At 39.3% G+C, this 19,496-nt stretch overlaps 1 protein-coding gene across 3 annotated transcripts in view; it reads left to right on the top strand.

Annotated features, from left to right (window-relative positions):
* The window catches only part of TPD52L1 (TPD52 like 1), a 98,017-nt gene that overhangs the window by 31,937 nt on the left and 46,584 nt on the right, over nucleotides 1–19,496 (top strand). Inside the window, exon 1 of one of the 3 annotated variants that reach the window (XM_068551244.1) lies at nucleotides 12,062–12,113. The exons of 1 other annotated variant lie outside the window; for it this stretch is intronic. In XM_068551244.1, coding sequence (XP_068407345.1) covers nucleotides 12,068–12,113 — 46 coding nt within the window. In that variant the 5' untranslated portion in view covers nucleotides 12,062–12,067. Of the gene's footprint in view, nucleotides 1–12,061; nucleotides 12,114–19,496 lie in introns of those variants that run through there. One more of the 3 variants, XM_068551246.1, reaches the window with a different exon arrangement.

Here is a 19,496-nt window from a genome sequence, read left to right as displayed (position 1 = left end):
AACCAGTAGCCCCAGGAAATGGCCTGGATCCACCCCTGCAATGCTAGTATTACCTCTACTGTTCATGTTTAGTATTTGATCTTGGGGTGATTTGGTTAGGCATCCACTTGTGATGGTTTTCTTTATGAAATGCTCCTCTTTATCTCATGACTGGTTTTTACCTTGACTATAATCTTGCCTTGTATTATTATTATTTTCAGCTGTCTATTTTTATTTTGTTTTTGTTTGTTTTCACCATTTACCTCCATCTGGTATACCATTTCCCATACTTTTATCTTTGACCTCCTCCAACTCACATAGTTTTTAGATAGTTTTATGCAGGTGTAGTTGGGTTGCGCTTTATGATCTCTTTGGAGAAATTTTTCTCTTAAGGCAAATTTATCCCATTTTATTTACTAACATGACAGACAGGAGAAAATATTTGCAAACGAAGCAACTGACAAAGGATTAATCTCCAAAATATACAAACAGCTCATGCAGCTCAATATCAAAAAAACAAATCAATCAAAGAATGGGTGGAAGACCTAAATAGACTCTTCTCCAAAGAAGACAAACAGATGGCCAAGAGGCACATGAAAAGATGCTCAACATCCCTAATTATTAGAGAAATGTACATCAAAACTACAATGAGGTGTCTCCTCACACTGGTCAGAATGGCCATCATCACAAAATCTTCAAACAATAAATGCTGGAGAGGGTGTGGAGAAAAGGGAACCCTCTTGCACTGTTGGTGGGAATGTAAATTGATACAACCACTATGGAGAACAGTATGGAGGTTCCTCAAAAAAAATAAAAATAGAACTACCATATGACCCAGCAATTCCACTAGTGGGCATATACGCAGAGAAAACCATAATTCAAAAAGACACATGCACCCCAATGTTCATTGCAGCACTATTTACAATAGCCAGGACATGGAAGCAACCTAAATGTCCATAACAGGGGAATGGATAAAGAAGATGTGGTACATATATACAATGGAATATTACCCAGCCATAAAAAGGAACAAAATTGGGTCATTTGTAGAGATGTGAATGAACCTAGAGACTGTCAAACAGAGTGAAGTAAGTGAGAAAGAGAAAAACAAATATCACATATTAATGCATGTATGTGGAATCTAAAAAAAATGGTATAGATGATCTTATTTGCAAAGCTGAAATAGAGACAGATGTAGAGAAAACGTATGGATACCAAGGGGGGAAGGGTGGGATGAATTGGGAGATTGGGATTGACATATATACACTATTGATACTGTGTATAAAATAGATAGCTAATGGGAACCTACTGTATAGCACAGGGAACTCTACTCAGTGCTCTGCGGTGACCTAAATGGGAAGGAAATCCAAAAAAGAGGAGATATATGTATATGTATAGCTGATTCACTTTGCTGTACGGCAGAAACTAATACAACATTGTAAATCAACTATATTTCAGTGAAATAGATTTTTTAAAAAGAACACATTATAAAAACAAAGAAGAAACATATAGAAATATGTAGAAAACAAATGAGGACTTTAAACAGAAATCATCAAACAGATAAAAGGAATAAAACTAATACATCTGTCATATTACTAGGCTACTTTGTTTTATTTCATTTAAAAAATGCTAGTCACGGCCCATTAAGTTGACTTAGTGATCCACTAAATGGGGTAGTGACCTACAGTTTGAAAAAAATACTGCATTAGAAGATTCCTATCAAGCTGCGTGCGTGGCATTCCACGGTCAGAAGATTTCCACCGGGCTGGCAAGGCAGTAACTCAGTGAGGTCAAATCCAGACCTAGGTGTGCTTTGCTTTATTGAGTACATGCCAGTAAGGCCAGCTTATGTGGAAGACATTCAGGGAGCAGGTTCCTTAAGATAGTTTTCAGTCTTAGGCAAAGCATTGTGATACTTTTAGAGAATTAGCTTAAAGTGGGAGCAAATACTTTTTTTCCTGCTGTGGTAGATGCCTTAGGTAATGATTTTTCTCCAACGGTTGGGTCTGTCATAAGAAGGCGGGTTGTCTTGGTGTAAATAGAAGGCATCTCAGTTGATTTCACCTCTGCCCTAAACATTCTTAGATTATCTTTTCCACTTAGGCTTTAAAATTATATGCTTAAATGGAAAGAAAAGAATTTCCAAACCATACATAACAACAATTAAGTGTATTCTCTTATAGTAATTATCCCAGTTGGGCAAACTACTCAATTAATTCTTCTCAGGACCAGTAGAGATCACTTGTGCACCTCATTCCAAATACAGAATTTGTGTGGGTCATAATCACAGAGGTGACTGATGCAGGCACTGAAGGTGGAAGTGTTTAAAAACCTGACTCATACTTTGACCACAAAGGAAAATGACATGTGTTATATCTAACAGGATTTGGGAGCAGCAAAGTTCAAAAAGAAGGCGGACAATGGACTCTGCCTACGGCATCCTTTATAGTATACCTAATTTAAGATGTGTATAACAAACATTTTTAGATATTCATTAGGAAAAAAAGGCTTTATATCCTGCCATCAACTTTATTTTTTTCATCTAACATGTTTTTCTTAGTGATTAACATTAATGCCTTTGATTTTTCAGGTGTTGTCCAAAGATAGTTCATCACAGGGGGAAAGAACAGAGAGGGGATTGGCAACCTCTCTCTTCTTGGTACTTTTCCATAAGACTTCTTTCAACAACCTCATTGTTCTTCCCTTTTTACTCCTAAGTAGATCCAAACCTAATATTGTAGGGAGGACTTGATTTTGTTTCCTTATAACATAAGTATTTGAAATAAATTGAGCCATTTTTGTTTTCATGTTATTTAATAAGCATCACAGAAAGAAGAATGTAGAGTAAGAGCCATAGCAATACTTATAGTTGACAAAACACATAACAAAAAGGGTATGCTGAGACATTGAAAGTCAAATCATAGGTCCTCCTAAAATTTCCCTTTCCATTTGCCTTCCCATCCTAGAATTCTCTACCAACATTGAAGTATTTTAGGTTAGGATGGAGAGGAAGTATAGATAGAGCTTTCTGCTCCTAAGTCCACATCTTTCTATAGATGAAGACAGCCTCAAGTACCATGGTAGAAATAGGTTCTCTGAACTATATTGGTCATAATTTGAACTATTTCTATCAGCTGTGATTTTGTGGCTGGCAAGAATTAATACATCTTTCTTGGTTTGTAGGACTGTCAAAAAATAAGGTACCAAATTTACGACCAGTCCCAAGTGAAATAAACTGTTGTCCCTGGTGCCTCATTTTCAGAATAAGTCCTAGGTCTTACTCTCTGAAAATAGTACTGAAGTAGGTGGCATGTGGGAGTCACTGCAAAACCCAGACTGATGGTAGGAAATCGATGAGGCTGAACGCCATCAACATTACATCAGCATGCTTCGGAGTTTTTATGATGTGCTCGATATATTCTCTTTTGCTATACTAAGGAAACAATACAGAGCCATCCATTACTGTTGCCTCCACTCTACTTACTGATTACAGTGGTTTGTATTGTATCATAGGATGTTATATGGGATCTTAACAAGATTTTAAATTCACTTGTCTTCCAAACTATAACTAACGTTTTCTCTAAAATTGAATCATTCCTTGGTTCCCTTGGGATTTTGTTTTGTTCTTGGTGTCTGTGTTTGGTTATTTTGTTCAAATTATATTTTCTCCATTCTTTTATTGTCAATAATATTCCTAGCCTTATTTCCTAGTGGATGCTTTTGCAGAACAAACTGTCCTTTGACACTTGGATCTCACCCATCGTCCATTTGCTTGATGTGTTTCCATGAGCACAGGCATTCCTAAATGAAGAAGAGAGAGACTGAATGTCCCCTTCCAGGTTCCATCAAAATATGGACTTAATTATTTTTCTTTAATTTCAGAAGGAAATGGTGAAGGGATAATGATGCGTTCAAAACTGGGTGAATAATATTATTTCTTCTAACTGAAACAGTGTAGAGGAACCTACCCACTGGTATCACTGGTGCAGCATTGTAGATGCCCAAGAACAGCAGTATTTCCCATTTGGCTGGCTATTCTCACATGTAGTTTGTCAAAGTAGAGAAACAGGGTGCAGATATCCTAAGTGTAAAGCCAAACATCCTCTGAGTGTGTCTCTCTCCCTAACATCTGAGGAGAGAGAGAGCTCAGAGCAAAGGAAGAAATGAACAACTGTGGGACATCGAAGTCCTCCCTGGCCTTCTGATACTTGACTTTTCTCTCTCCTTCTTCTGCTCACTGGACATCTATATACCTTGTCATTATGAACTATTACTATTTTTTAAAAGGTAAGTTCAAGAAAAATAAAAAAGAACCAATATTCACATGGTATAATAACATATGGAACTAGCTATTCAAGGCACAAAGTAGAATCATAAAAGATGTGAACAGAATTATGAATGAAGGACCTGAAATAGCTATTACACAGCCACCAAGCTCTCCTGATCATGTTGTTGGAGAAACCTGTCCTCTCATCATTATTCCCTCAGGGCCTCTGTTGCAGGAGAATAGTGGGGGGTAGGGGGGGTTGAGGATGACTTTGACTCCAGGTGGAAATTGGTGTTCTCCTCATGAACCGGGCTAGCACTCAGGACACCAGACATTTAGCTCTAGGCATGTGACTATCACCCGGCCATGTTGACACCTGCCCTTAATGCCAAGGGTTTTAGAACCAGCATCATGAAGTTCGTTTGGGTTAATCCATAGCAATACAAGTTTTGAGAAAAAAGGAAAATCCTTATTTTCCTTATCTGCAAGTGCCTCAGCAGGATCCCCAAATGTACATGCTAGTAACTTGAAACGTAATCTACTAAGGGGAGGAGAAATAGACATGCAGATGTGACTTATGCAGACTTTGTCCCCGTAATGGAAAAACACCTGCTATGACATCACCTGGCCACCAGGGGATGTGCTACTAGCACCTCATGGGAAAGATGAAGGGGTTGGGTTTGTTTTGTTTTGTTTTTTTTTAGTACAGCAGCACCTCATAAGGGAGTCTTCCTGCTGTCTGCCCGTCTTCAATTCTAAGGAAGTAAGCATTGATTTTTCTCCCCTTTGTTAACTTACCAGCTAGGTTAAGTCCACTTTTCTGAGAGTTAATAAAAACTCGGAGAGAAAAGAGAATATTAACCGTGGTTCCAAACACCAGCCAAGGGCTTTGCCACAGTGGTCTGCTTTGGTGGTGGGCCTGAGTCTGCACTGACCCCTGTGGGGCTCGCCTCCCCCGTGCTCTGCACTGGACCTGCACACATACCTTACTGATAAAGTCAGGCCCGTGTGTGGCCACTCCAGTGAGAGCTGGTTCTGTCACAAGTGTCCTACCTGATTTCTTGAAAGATTTTATTAGCATCCATGTCTTCCCTGGCAAGCATTTAATTATAAGGGCACTGATGGAGCAGTTCAGCTCTGCCTGGCTGATTGTTTATAATAATCATTGCTAACATCTATTCATTATCCTTATATGTTAAACATTGTACCCAAGAGTTTACATAATTTAATCTCATTTAATCTTCCAGGCAACTTTTTGAGGTAGTTACTATTATTTTCTCTATTTTACAGATGAGGAAAGTGAAGCTTAGAGAAGCTAAGTGAGATAGCCAGGATTGCTCAGCTAATAATTGTGTTGCCAGGACTAGATTCAGGCCCATCTTATTCCAAAAGAGACATTCTTAAGTTATATTGCGATTCTCAGTATAGAGGGTGGAGACTGGGGCTACGACCTGTCCCCAGTGGGGTAGGGCACAAGGACTTAGAGAATTTGTTTTCAAGCTGCTTGTGTTTATATGCTCCTTTCCCATGTCCCTCCTCCCTCCTCTCTGCTCCCCTCCTTTGTCCTATTCTGATGTACTTTCCTGGGTAGACAGAATAGGGGAGTGCCTGTCCTCACCATTGCCACTCACTGTCACACTGAGTACTGTTCCTGAGGGCTGTGCTACAGCCCTTAGGGGCACCGTGATGGAAAGTAGCTGAGAACCAGTGGGCTGAAGGAAGGCTAACAAATCCGCAAGCAATTTTTCTGTGACTTTCTGTGTAAGGCGTTCTCTCTGTGATGGCATAGCTTCAGGGGGCGCACACAGCAGCAGAGTGCTAAGGCAGGCTGGAAAACAGCCTCTATGGATATGAGAAATGTATGTATATAAAACGGGAAACATGTATATAAAGTGCATATACACCTGGAAAACATACATATGCAAAACACATATACATGAAAAATACATATATGAGAAAATATACATATATGAGCAACATACATATATGAGAAAATAAAAAATACATATACGAGAAAATATATATTCATTTTATATATGAATCTATATACCTAGGTATAGATATTGATGTGTATATGTTGGACTCTAGGTTTGTGTTTCCTCCTCTCCCAATTCCAGCATCAACCTTAGTAAAGGTGCAAAGCTGTTATATGTTCATTGCGGAGCAGTTCTCCTTTGAGACTTGCAAGACTGAGTGGGGAGTTGGTGGGGGTGAAGGCCACGCCCAGGCCTTCAAGGATCTCACAACCCAAAGCGCTTTTGTTTTTCTTGAGGATAATACTGACAGTTCTATTTATAGATCCATTCTTTTAGATCGTCATGATTTAGACAGCCAGAGAATTCTGTGGAAAAGTCTTCTGAAAAGTAAAAGAATTAAAAAATTAAAAAATGAATACAGGGACTTCCCTGGTTGTCCAGTGGTTAAGACTTCACCTGCCAATGCAGGGGGTGCGGGTTTGATCCCTGGTCGGGGAGCTAATATCCCACATGCCTGCGGCCAAGGAACCAAAACATAAAACAGAAGCAATGTTGTAACAAATTCAATAAAGGCTTTAAAGATGGTCCACGTGAAAAAAAAAAAAATCTAAAAAAAAAAAACCCCCCAAAAACCCAGAAAACTAATACAAGGCTCCATGCCTTTTAGTCCCTAAGAGCTGACTAGGACCACCTTCGGAATTCAAGCTTATTTACTCAATTCATGATTAATATTGAGTGTGACTTTTTTGTTTCCCTTGGCAACGTCTAGTTTGCAGTCAATTAGAAGTGGCAGTTCACAACAGGGAAAAATCTGGAAGAAACAGGGATAGATCTGGAAGCTCAGCATTTCTGGGCTTTCTGTTTAAGGACGAAAGGGCCATTCATAATTCAGCAGCCCCTGAGGTCATCCGTGAGCACATCATAGCATCAGGAAAGTCGTGTTTTCTTCCTTAAGCACATCCTGTCACTCCTCTGCTCAAAAACCTGTGCTTCTCTTTTCCTCTCCTGCCTCCAGTCTCCTTTCCATCTTTTTTCCAATTCAGGATCCTCTGTGATCTAGACCAAACATCCTTTTTGGTACATTCCTTAACCCCTTCCCCTAAAAGCCTAACTTCAGATAGTTCAGCAACTCTTCATTCTTGTACTATACCTGAACTTTCTTGGTTCTTATACTTTGCCAGTGCTCTTCCTAAAAGACCTCCCTCCCCATCTCTCCCTGTCAAAATTCTCCTATTTTGTAAGACCAAAATCAAACAACATTATCTCTGTGAAGACCTTCAGGATTAGTTTTTGGATTAAACATTTCTTATTTATGCTAATAATACATTGTTTAGACCTTGGCTAAAGTGTTTAATACATTCTTAATTTATAGTTAGCTGAGTACACTAAGGCTCTCTACTCTGTTCTTTGAGGGTAAGAAGCATGTCATGCATTTTTTGTATCACCCTTTAATGAGAGAAAGATTTTGTATAAAATGCTTTAACATTAAGTAAACTTTAGATCTATGGAAAAGGAACTGATGTGACATTCCCTGATAATACTGGGCAAATCAGCGTTGTCATCTCGAGTTGCTCTAATCATCACTTGCATATTTTGATTCTTTGATGCTCCAAGCAGAAATTTTAACCTTAGGGCTTTTGAACTAGCTGTTACCTCTCCCTGGAGATCTCTTTCCTTCTGGGAGTTTTAAACTTCACCCCATTCTTGGGGCCAGCACACCTGACCCATCTTAGCGAGGCTTCCTTTGACTTCTCAAATCATTGTTGGTCATGTGTTGAGACAGAAACCCTGCTTCCAGTTGCTCTGTCACGGTGCCCTGTTGTACCATAGCACTGCCGCAGCCACGAGAGTTGCTGCTTATCTGCTCATCAAGCGTCTCTTAAGGTTCATGAGAGCAGAGCCTTTATCTAAGAACTAGACCAGGGCCGGTTTCACAGTGGCACCACTTACATCATATTATATTATTTAAAATCAGTGGTTCTCAACATTGGCTGCACACCAGTGTCACCTGTGGGGCTTAAAAAAACACAGATGTGCCAGGTTGACTTCAGAGATTCCAATTCAGTTGACCTGGAGTGATGCCCTTAAATTTAGCTCTAAATGTATGAATTATCAAAGGCTCAGGAAAACAAGGAAAGATAAGCTTTCCACAGCTTCCAAAGTTGTGGTTGTTTATAAGACTTTCTATATTTTATTTTAAGACCTCATCTCATATCCTTAATCCTTGTGACTGTCACAGAGAGATAATAAGAAGATCAAACATGAACTTACATTAGCCAAAGAAACATCTGGGGCAGTTCCAAAGTTTTAATTACCGTTTCAGTACTGTAAGAGCTTAATTACAGTTTGAATGTTGAAACAAGTTTGGGTATGTTGCCCTACAAATAAAGGAAATATAAATAATTATCATCCGGCCTTCTGTCTCAATGCAAGACCAACAATCACCAAATTATTTTTAAGAAATATACTACATGTTAAATGGTTATTTTTCTGTTAGCTCATATAAGATACATGACACTGAGTAATGTACTTGAAATAAGTGTTTATTTTATCCATAATATGTACTTTGGTATTTATCAGAGAGTCCGTTAAAATTGTATAACAAGTTTCAGTGGAAATAGAACTTTTTCTTTTTCCTCATATTTGTGTATTTGATATCAGACTTTATTCTTAGACTCTCCACCTCCCTCATCACCATGGTATCTAAACAGATTTATGACTGTGACATGCTGTGCCGCTTATTTTACACATGGGGCACAGAGGTGAGAGTGAGGCAGATTCCTTCTCGGAGCCACTTACCCAGCGAGTGGCAGACCCAGCATCCGGATTCCTCCCCCTTAGTAGCAAAAGTGTAGTCATATTCCTAAATCATTAGGCAGGGAAATAAAAGCAACAACCTTATAACTGTGCCTCAGAGATAATCTGGACAAGTCTGTGCTTTTAATCAGAACGCGCACGTGGTGAATCTCCCACTAAGGAGCTCCGGAAAGGATTTTCCCAACCTTTTCTAGATCATGAGGAACTACATTTAATTTATAATCTGAAAATATTCCAAACATAGACTCATAATCTTGCTTGCTGAAATTTTATTTCATCTTTCTTATTGCTTGCTGAAAAGAAGAGCTGCTGTCCTTTTCCTTTTAACACGCCTCCCTATATGAACAGTCTCTAGAGATGTCCCTTTTCTAGACTAAAATCTGTTTATGTGTTATCACTTTGACCTTCTAAATCCTTGAACCATTTTACTTTTTCATCTTGGTAGGTCTGTTCTCTTCATAATCTCTAATTAAATAGTTCTAAACAGCACATATCTGCCCCTTGATCCAGTTCAATATTGAGAGGTATGAATCAAGCTCACATGCTCAGAAATGCAGGAAATGTAACTTTTCTTATTTTTCTGCATTCTCATTTTCATGTCTCTTTTGAGTTCCTTTTCTACAGTGGAGTATTTTAGCGAAATGTTTGTCCCCCAAATTAGGAGGCATTTCCCTCTTTCGTCCTGCCAGACCCTAAAGTAAAGACTTTTTTGAGGGTCAAGTGTACGATTCAGGACTGTAAGAGGCAGAATAGTTGGACGAATTTTTTTAAGCAAAGGCTATTTTCTACCCAAAGTAAAATACAACGTTCTAATCAGGTGTGCAAGCTAGTTATTTCTAAAATAACATATAATACTTTCTTAAAGTTAGACCACACTGCAGAAACAAGATTGCTTTTCCAGTGATTACTCTCAACTAAGCTGTACCCCAAAAGATTATTAAAAACTTGCCAAGTTACTTTTCCTTTCATCTTAGTGCTAAGGATTCAGATGGGTGGCAGGAACTAAGTAAACGGAAGTATACGTAATTGGTGACGTGGAAGAACCCAAAGGGAATTGAATGAAGCCCACTAAACCTCAGAGGTGAGGGGTTGCACCACCCAGTTTTCAAAGAGGCATTTGGGTGTCCTTTACCTGAGACAGTAGAGTCACTAGTGTCTTCAGAAAAAAGAAAATAAAAGAGACAGGTAGGGGATGTCACAACCAAGTGTGGTTACTAACAGTCACTGCTGGTGTCCACATGGGTGAGGCCGGCCAGCGCCTCTGCAGCTCTGGGTCAGCGTGAGGCTGGCCGAGGGATCATGTAGCCCAGGGCCCTCTGAGTGAGCCCGTTGCCCCAGTTACATAAGTAAGGGTCAGGATCCGGGAAGGTCAGCACTGTCAAAGCACTACCAGGAAGTAGGACTGTGCCCAGGGCTTCAAGCTGAGACCCTGGCTCTCAGCCCCATCTTCATTTGATCTTGAACTCTGCTTTGCTCCCTGAATGGAGGAGCTCAAGGTCTGTCCACCTTTAGGGACAGAATATCTGCGGTTAGTTTCCAGTGAATCCTGATTACAGCAGAGGCAACCGCAAAGGCTGTCAGCCACTGGGAGGCTCTTACAGTACTTTAAACCCTTTAAGGCAATTTGAGTCTTCTGTGTCTGTTGTCTTTGAAGGCATCTTGTGTAGTATTTGAAACGTGTAGTGGCCAGGTTAAGTGATTTTTCAGTTGTTCACTGGAGATGGAAAAAAATCACAAAATTCTTCTTTATTTTACATTGCTACTCACTTGCAGTGGCTGCCCCAATTCTACCCCTCTACACACGTTTGGATGCATGGAGTAAGGGAAATCTATTTGCAAACACATGAGCAGCTTCCAGAGCTGGGAGGCCTAGGGACACACTAAGATGATAAGTTGCCTGAATATAGAAAAAGCAGGGAAGCCTGGCTCGACCATTTTCTCTCTGTGAACATCAGTTTTCTCATGTATAAATTAGGGGTAGTGATGCCTAACCGTATGAATTAATGAGCATCGAACCCCTTGACCTAAGGCCTGACACCTGAAGAACACAAGTGTCAGCTCCTTCCCAGCAGCCATGATTGTGGATGTGGGGCTGCCTCTGTGCCCCAGGAGAGCTTCCTTAATGGTTCTCAACTGGGTGTGGTTTTGCCCTGCAAACACGGGGCAGTGTCTGGAGACAGTTTGATAGTCCCAGCTGTGGGAAAGGTACTACTGGTATCTATCTGGCAGAAGCCCTAAATTAAATAAAATAAATAAATAAATTAAATTAAATTAATAAATAAATTAAATAAATTACTGAACATCCTACAATGCACAGGACTGTCTTCCACAACAAAGAATCCTCTGGCCCCAAATGTCAAATAGTGCTGGGGTTGAGAAACCCATCTGACTGAAAAGTCATAGCAAAAAAGGGCAAGTTTGGCTCATTTTCCTTCGTCCTTAGGAAAAAGAACATACATTATGATAACATAACAATACTGACCTCTTCTGGCACTTAAAGAAACAAAGAGCCTATAAAATCTAGACAATGCTATGAAACTAAATCTGACTGTGGTGAAAGAAAAAAGTAAAGGTATTTTGCTTGTTTGAATTTAAATAAGCAATCCTATCTACTCAGCTGGTTTCTTGATTGTGGATTGAAGGATCTAAGGCTGGATTTTATTGATTTTAATTTTTACCAATCATACAGCCTAAAAAATGTTTTGCTAGATTTGTATGATTTACTAAATAATTACTGATGTTTGCATGACACACAAAACCAAGAAAAGGTCAATTGTTAAATTCTGTGTTTAGACACTTATTTCAATTCAAATGAAACTCTAAAGGAAAAAGATAATCAAGTTTAGCTTGCCTTAATATACAAGAAAATGTGCTAGAATTGAGCACTTGTATCACAAAATATCAGACGTTGATGAAAATTTTTAAATGACTTACTGCACAAGAATGCTTTAGAATCATAGGGCAGTTTTTAAAGCTTGACTTGCCTTGTGTTTCCACGTTGTTGCATCATTAGATGAAGTCTCCTTAGTGGATGATTACCACCTGCCTGCCTGGGTTGGGTTGCCTGGGATACATAGGTGAGCCTGGCGTCACTGCCATGTTTTATAGTCTGTGTTGAACTTCTGCGGTGGCACCTTTCTAAAAGAACATACATTTTAAAGCCATGATTATTATTTAAACCCTTCTTTCAGTCATCTTACTTGAAGACTGGTTTTTAAGTTTTGTTTGCCACCGACTGGGAAGGATTTTGAAAGAGGGCTAGGATGCTTCCTGCTTCTATGTTTAGCATGCCATAAGTTCCATTCATAAGTTCTGAAGATAGTTTGATCTTTTTTAAAAAAATAGTTCTAGATTTAGTCATTTGTTAAAAATGTGTTGAAAATTGACTACATGTGTACAAAATTGTACTAGCCACAGATTTAACTACATATTTTCTTTGAAAAAATGTGCATTGAAAATATCAGAAATGTTTTCACAAAATAGAGACAAATGATATACACAGTTTCTCAATAATTCAGTGTGACCTAATTTTTAAATGTTCCTCAATAGTCATTTATCCCCAGAGTGAGCAAAGGCTTGCGTGTCTGCGAGTGTGGGACAGTCAACCGGCTTCTGAAGACTTCTGATTGTGGTGGGCATGTGAGCACTGCCTGAGAGGGAGGGCGGGAACTCTGGAACTGTATGCTCTCCCTGTACCTCCCGGCTGTGTCCAAAGGCACTGTCTCCTCAGCCCCCTTCGAAAAGCCAGACCCCCTTTGCCTGGGTCCATTTCGCTCAGTTTGTGTAAGTTAGGATTTCTTCATGCATGTTCCTTCGCCCACTCTATATTTGAAATAAAAACCACCATTCATGATTTAGAAGTGTGCATTGTCTCCCACTGATACCAAAACTGTAAAGTGAATGAGTTATTTAATGGTTTATACATATACTGTATATATACTGTTCTTTGATGATAACATTGACACAATTGAAAAGACTCATTTATTCATTCTACATATTCGTTCTTACGTATGTAAAAAATCTATCTTCCCACGTATGGCTTTTTAAAAATGGTCCTTGATTTTGATTTTTGATTGCAATTTGTAAGACTCTGTGACTCTCTTGCTCAGAAAGGTCTCCTTGATCCAGTGATCCTTCTTGTTTTTTCTATTTTCTTGGTGATTTTTGGCTGGAGGTTCCAATAATTCTCCTATTATATGCCACAACGGTGCTAAGTGCTGGAGATTCAGACATGATTATGACAGTGTCTCTATTCTTGAAGAGTTCATGGGTAAGGACTAATAAGCCCTAAATTCAACGTGATAAGTGCTGGAACGGAACCAGTGAGAACAGATAAGACACATACATGAGGAAGCAGTTAATTCAGAGAAAAGCTTCACAGTGTAGGCACCATTTGACCTGGGCTTAGCGGACAAAGCAGTGTTGGACACATGAAGACGGTAGGGAAGGGCATGACTTACCAAAGAGTAGCGTGAGTAGAGGAATGGGAGCAGAGATTGCCCAGGGCTCTGAGAATGACTGGTGAGCTGGTACAGCTGGAGAGTAGGCTGCCTGATGGAGAAAGGCTGAAGGGCCCAGCATAGAGGGGCTCTACTCAGTCTCGATGCTCTGCTTCGAGGGTTATATTTTATTCTGAATCCAGTAAAGAGACATCAAAGGCTCTACTGTGACGTTACAGACCAGGATAGGAATGACGTAGGGCCCCTGAGGAACTCAACTAGAAAGATCTGTACTTTTTTCTTAACATATATTTACTTTAGAAAATTTGAAGAATACAGAAAAGTATGGAAGTAAATGAAAAAAAATCACCTGTAAATCCACTTCCCAGTAATATTCATTATAAAGATTTTTGTGGATTTCCTTCACATAGTCTTTTTCTACGCATAGAAAATATATGCACTTTAATATTCGATATAAAATTTGAAACCATGGTTTTATATGTTTTAAAATTAACAATATTTTGAGCTTTTAATGTTATTATTAATTGTTTTTCTGGAAAATGATTTTTTTATGATGCAAAATGTTCCTTTTTATGGATTTACCATAGAGTGTATAAATAATCCTCCATTTTTTGGCATTTAACATATTTCACCCTTTTTGTTGTTGTTAGTCTTCAATATTTGTCTTTAAGATAGTTTGCTGAGCATACCAGTTAATATTGTTAAAAATACCACATCAGTGATATTGTGTATTTTTTCACTAATTCCACTGACAAAAGGTAATAAATAGTAAACAAATAAATGTTGGTTGACCTGAATGGAAATGAGGCATTTGCTTTGATGGTAGTGAGAATAATTTGAGTTAGACATTAGAAAGGACTTCCTTACTATAACAACTGTGAGACATATTTGCAACCATGGGACTCCTGAACCCATTTTCTGGATATTTTAAAAATTAATAGCCAAGATTTAAGTATTATCTTTCTTACCTGAATTGACTAGGATAGGTAGTATCTTATATCTATATTTATACTTTTGTAATCCTTTTAAGTTTTACTTATACATAAATTTGAAATTTTAAATGACAAATTTTGAAAAATTTTAACAGTTACATGCTATGTTGGTCCATTCGGGATGCCATAACAAAAATACCATAGACTGGATGGCTTAAACAATAGAAATTTATTTATCACAGTTCTGGAGGCTGGGAAGTCCAAGATCAAGGTGCCAGCAGATTCTGTGTCTGGTGGGAGCCCACTTCCTGGTTCATAGATGGTCATCTTTTGCTATGTCCTCACATGGTGGAAGTGGGGAGAGATCTCTCTGGGCCCTAATCCCATTCATGAGGGCTCAACCATCATGACCTAATCACTTCTCAAAGACCCCCACCTCCTAATATCATAACATTGGGTATTATGATTTCAACATGTGAATTTGGGGGCCACAAACATTCAGTCCCTTGCACATGCTTACTGTAACCAGCCAGGTAATACAGAGGTATGTAAAACAGAGTTAATCTTTTCCCTATCCAATCTTACCCTTTTGCAGTGAACAGCATTAATGATTTGGTGTATATCTTTTCTCACCTTCCTCAGTGTTCTTACAAACACACAGACATTCATGTCCACATATAAAAGGTATTTTTGTTGGGCAGAGTACTGTGTGCTGGTTATTAATCCCACGGGAGCAGAACACTGTGCACCAGTGCTAGGAGAGGACTCTAAACACTCCTGTCCATTGTGTCTTGATATTGGAGTTGCCAAGGAAAATACAACAACGCGGTCAGGCTCTAGATGGAACAGTGCTTTACTTGTATAGAAAAGAGAGCAAGATCAGCTTCAGTATTGTGCCTATGTCCTTCATGGCTAGCAGGTCCCCTCCCTCACCCGGCAGCTGACTGGGGCAATTGACCTTACTCACCCCTCTCCTTTCTACCACCATCAGCAATAGAGAGGAATGATCCCAACTGCACCCCTGTGGAGTCTGAAATACTGAAAACTGGGGTGTGCTTGAAGGCCATGGACACACATGCTTAAGCAGAGCACCCACTGAGCCTGAGCTAGGGAAAGAGATTCCCTCACGAGGTGATAAGCCCAGCACAGGCTATGTGGGCTCTTTATCTCTTAGTAAGGAAGTGTTCCAGGCACAAGGCCCATTCTCGTTCAGCCAAATGGGGATCCAAAGACTGCATGCTTGAGACTGCCTTTCCCAACAATTTTTATTGCTGTCCCCAAATGGGTCATGGGTGAACATGATTTGGCAGCTTGCTTTACACGTTTAACAACATACAGTGAACATTCCTCCTGGTCCATGAATGTCAATCCAGTTCATTATTTTTAATAACTGAAAAATAGTACGCAGTATGGGTATCCTGTACTTGTTTCAGGTGTTCCCCTACTGATGGGTAGCCAGGTTTTTTTAGTTTTCTGCCGCTACCGACAATGCTGCAGTAAATACTTTATACCTATTTTCTTACATCTTCTCCTTTATTTCTGTAAGATTGATTCTCAAGAGTGGGATGGCAGGGTCAGAGGCTCTCCCAGTCAGCTGTCAGAGTCCGGAAGCCGGTGATGTGGTGGAGGACCGGTTTCTCTACAACCTTGCCAACACAGGCTGTCCTCCAACGTTCGAATTTTTGCTAATCTCTTAGATGAAAAATCATACCACTTTGCAATTTTAATTTGCATTTTCCTTCTACTGGTAAGGTTGTCTTTTCATATATTATTTAGCCATTGCATTTTCTTGTGTATGACTTGCCTTAAACTTTCCTAATTCTTGCATACTTTATTTCTGCTAAACATTTCGTGATACAGAAACACATCTTTCCATCTCTTTTAACATTTATTTTCCTACTGAGATTTAAGGAGAAAAAGATTTTCTCCTGGACATTGTCAATAGCAGCTATTTGAAATGCTAAAGATTTGATAAGCAAAACTGGGGAAATGTGAATGCTACTGAACTGATTGTTTACAGTAAAGGGAAGACTGCCTATAACTCTGACCAATGCTTTTTAAATGATCAGGCCTTCAAGTCTGGCTGTGGTACTAATAGGCTGCATCCTGGCATTATTCTTTAACTCTCACCATAGCCATAATGTTGTATAAGGACTAAAGAACTTTTAAAAGCTTATTAGAAAAAAACCCAAAAACACCTTGGGCCCGTGGAGGTCTTTCTTACTATTTACCCCTTTCTGTAAATATGCGGGGGGCAGGTGGGGGGGAAGTTATATTTTGTTCTGCTTGAGTCCCTAGAAGATGTCTTCTATTGTAAAGGGAATGGTTTTACTTTTTTTGCTTGAACTTGCCCTGAAGAATGACTCAGACCTTTACAAAGACCCACGAGAATTCAAGGAATGACCGAGGATGGGAGTGTAGCCTGTTCAGTGAAGCTGACCATATGCAAGCTTGTGTCTGTCTCACTCCCTCAGGGGTTGGAGGAAATGAGAAACTGGTCCCAGGTCCCTCTACTGTAGCTCAGGTATCTCAAGATGACTCACCAAATAAATGAATGGAAAATCTAATTCTCAAGTCTATTTCTGATGGTGTAAGAAGAAAGAGGGGAGAAGTAGAGAGAAAAGGAGAAGGGATTCTTTCTTTTTTTAAAATGAGTGTTAGTTTTTGTTGATGAGTTTGAATCCAGGATAGTTTATTACCTTGGGCTTTTCTTGTAATGTAAGTGAGACTGTCTTCCTTCTTGTTCAATGCAAAAATCTAAGGCTGGGTGTTAAATTCCGAGGATTTATCTTTTGTCAGGTTTGGTTTCCTTTTCCAAGTTTCATGAGAGGTAAAGTTGAATATGTATATATAGGGCTGGGGGTTGTTTAATGAGGATGGGGATACAAAAAAAAGGATTATTTAAAGGTTAAATGATCTACCTATTTTTGGTTTGTCTATACACATTCTTGCAATAGTTTTATTTTTCCACATCAATGTAGGAGTTTATTCAGAGAAGGAAGTTCCTAGAGTCTGTCCATCAGGAAGATTAGCTATTTTTTGTTTTTCCATAACTATTTGTTTGGCTTTTTATTCACAGATTTGTGCCTGCTACGTTTTTATCACTCTGCTTTTGGAGTGTTTTGGTCTGAGTTGCAAATTTATCCACTGTGCATCTATTTTGTGTGTGTCAAACTGTGCCTTTCTAGAATAGCAAATGCTGGTTTGAAATGGGAAGAATATTCCAAGTGCCTTAATCTTATACTTGAAACGTAGGCAATTGGAGAAGCCAAGAAGATTCATGATAAATGTGTCACATCTTTTAACTGAAAATTGACTTCATGTTTTTTTCCCATGGCTTTGAGTGTGGTCACTTGAAATGCTCGTAACCAGCAGAAGCCATTGGTGTGGATAAGGCCATGTGACCTCAGGTGAGGAATAAAAACTCAAGTCTGAGTGGCTCACTCTTTGGTTGTGATTCATGTTGGCCTCATGCGAGTGAATTTCAGAAGCAGCCCCCAGAGGGACACATCTACCACATCAACCGTAAGGGACTTAAGCTTCTCTGTTTCTGGCTTTCATTAAAGAAAACCCAATGTTTTCTATACTTGTTCCCTTGACCCACTTTTAAACATTTAAAGAAATTTTTTTCTACAGTATTCACAGTTAACTAAAGTTTTCTTTTATTGATATATTCTAAACAACCTAAATTAACACAGAGGTTGGACAGTGTAACACAACTATGTCCTGGGTGACACGAAGGGACACCTTTCTACCACAGATAGTCCCAGGTATATGTCAATTTTCAACTTGTCAGGATGTTGGGTAAGATCCTGCCGTAGGTGTTTTCTCTTACCAAATGGAGTTAATGTTCTAGGGACACCCATCATGTCTTGAGGATCCTAGTTCCTCTTAAACTTTATCCCTTTACTTACTTGTATCAAGGAAGTAGAAACTTAGAATTGTTTTATTGGGGAATATAAAGGTATAAACTCAGGCAGAACATTGATAGAATGAAAGCTAGCCTCTGGCTTAATGTCGTTCTTGAAGGGACTAGATGCAGTAACAACAATGTAGTGATGGTGCCAGGACAGCTGATATATTGATGTGTGCTGATTGTTACTTCTCTGCTGCGTTATTTACTACTTCTGTCAATGGCCACTGCATTGGTGGTAAGTCTTGATCATTTTGTCTTCAACACTGCAAAAAGACAGATGCTCCCCTGACTGAATATCAGATTTAATTTATAGGCATTTGAACAGTACATATGTAAGGTCATGAGAGCTAATTAAATTAGTCCACAAATATTGATATTTATGGAGAACCTCATATTAAGAGTGTATAAAGTACCTCATAATCTGAAGGAGGAGAAAGACAATGAATTGTGTGGTTAAAATATAGCCTAAGTGATAAATATCTTGAAGTCATCAAACTCTCCTTATTCTTCCCAATGCTTACGAAATAATCTTTTGCTGTTCATTTGGTTTCTCTAGTAGATTTTGTTCTGAGAAAGTAAAGAGCACAGAATTTCCCGAAAGAAATTTGGTCTTCTTGGCAAATCAGTCTCCCAGAAGATTTGTTAGTGGAAACTATCCTCTAAGAGGCTGATTACCACAATGTGAAGTAGTGAAATAAAATATCTGGGCCTAACAGACCACAGAATATGACATCTCTCAAAGATGCAGCCAACCTAGGGATCCCAGCCTGAATGGCCAGCTGGTCTTTCACAATAATTGAAGCCATGTCTTAATGCAAGGACATTTTCTGTAGTTAGCCCAGTAAAATGATGCCACAAAGCAAGCCACTCCCATGGGCCTGGGCAGTGCCACTGTAACCATAGGGGAGCAGGGCTTCTCCATCCCTCAAATTTCCACAGCTCTCAGTGCCTTCAGGAGCACCCTAAAGGCGTGGGTTAGGCATGAGCCCAGGGAAGCCTTGGGTAAATGGGGCCAGTTGAGACTGTCTGGGATTCTTATCCCTGACGGTAGGTAAGAGTCCTGGTCAGACCTTAGTCACAGAAATGATAATTTAGGTTTATGTGCATCCCTGATTGATTTGAGCTCCTTGAAGATGGCCTGCCCTTCAGGGC

The sequence above is a fragment of the Eschrichtius robustus genome, chromosome 9, assembly GCF_028021215.1.
Source record: "Eschrichtius robustus isolate mEscRob2 chromosome 9, mEscRob2.pri, whole genome shotgun sequence".
Classification (NCBI taxonomy): domain Eukaryota; kingdom Metazoa; phylum Chordata; class Mammalia; order Artiodactyla; family Eschrichtiidae; genus Eschrichtius; species Eschrichtius robustus.
The sequence above is the reverse complement of the archived record's forward strand: the minus strand, read 5'-3'. Positions and strand labels throughout refer to the sequence as shown.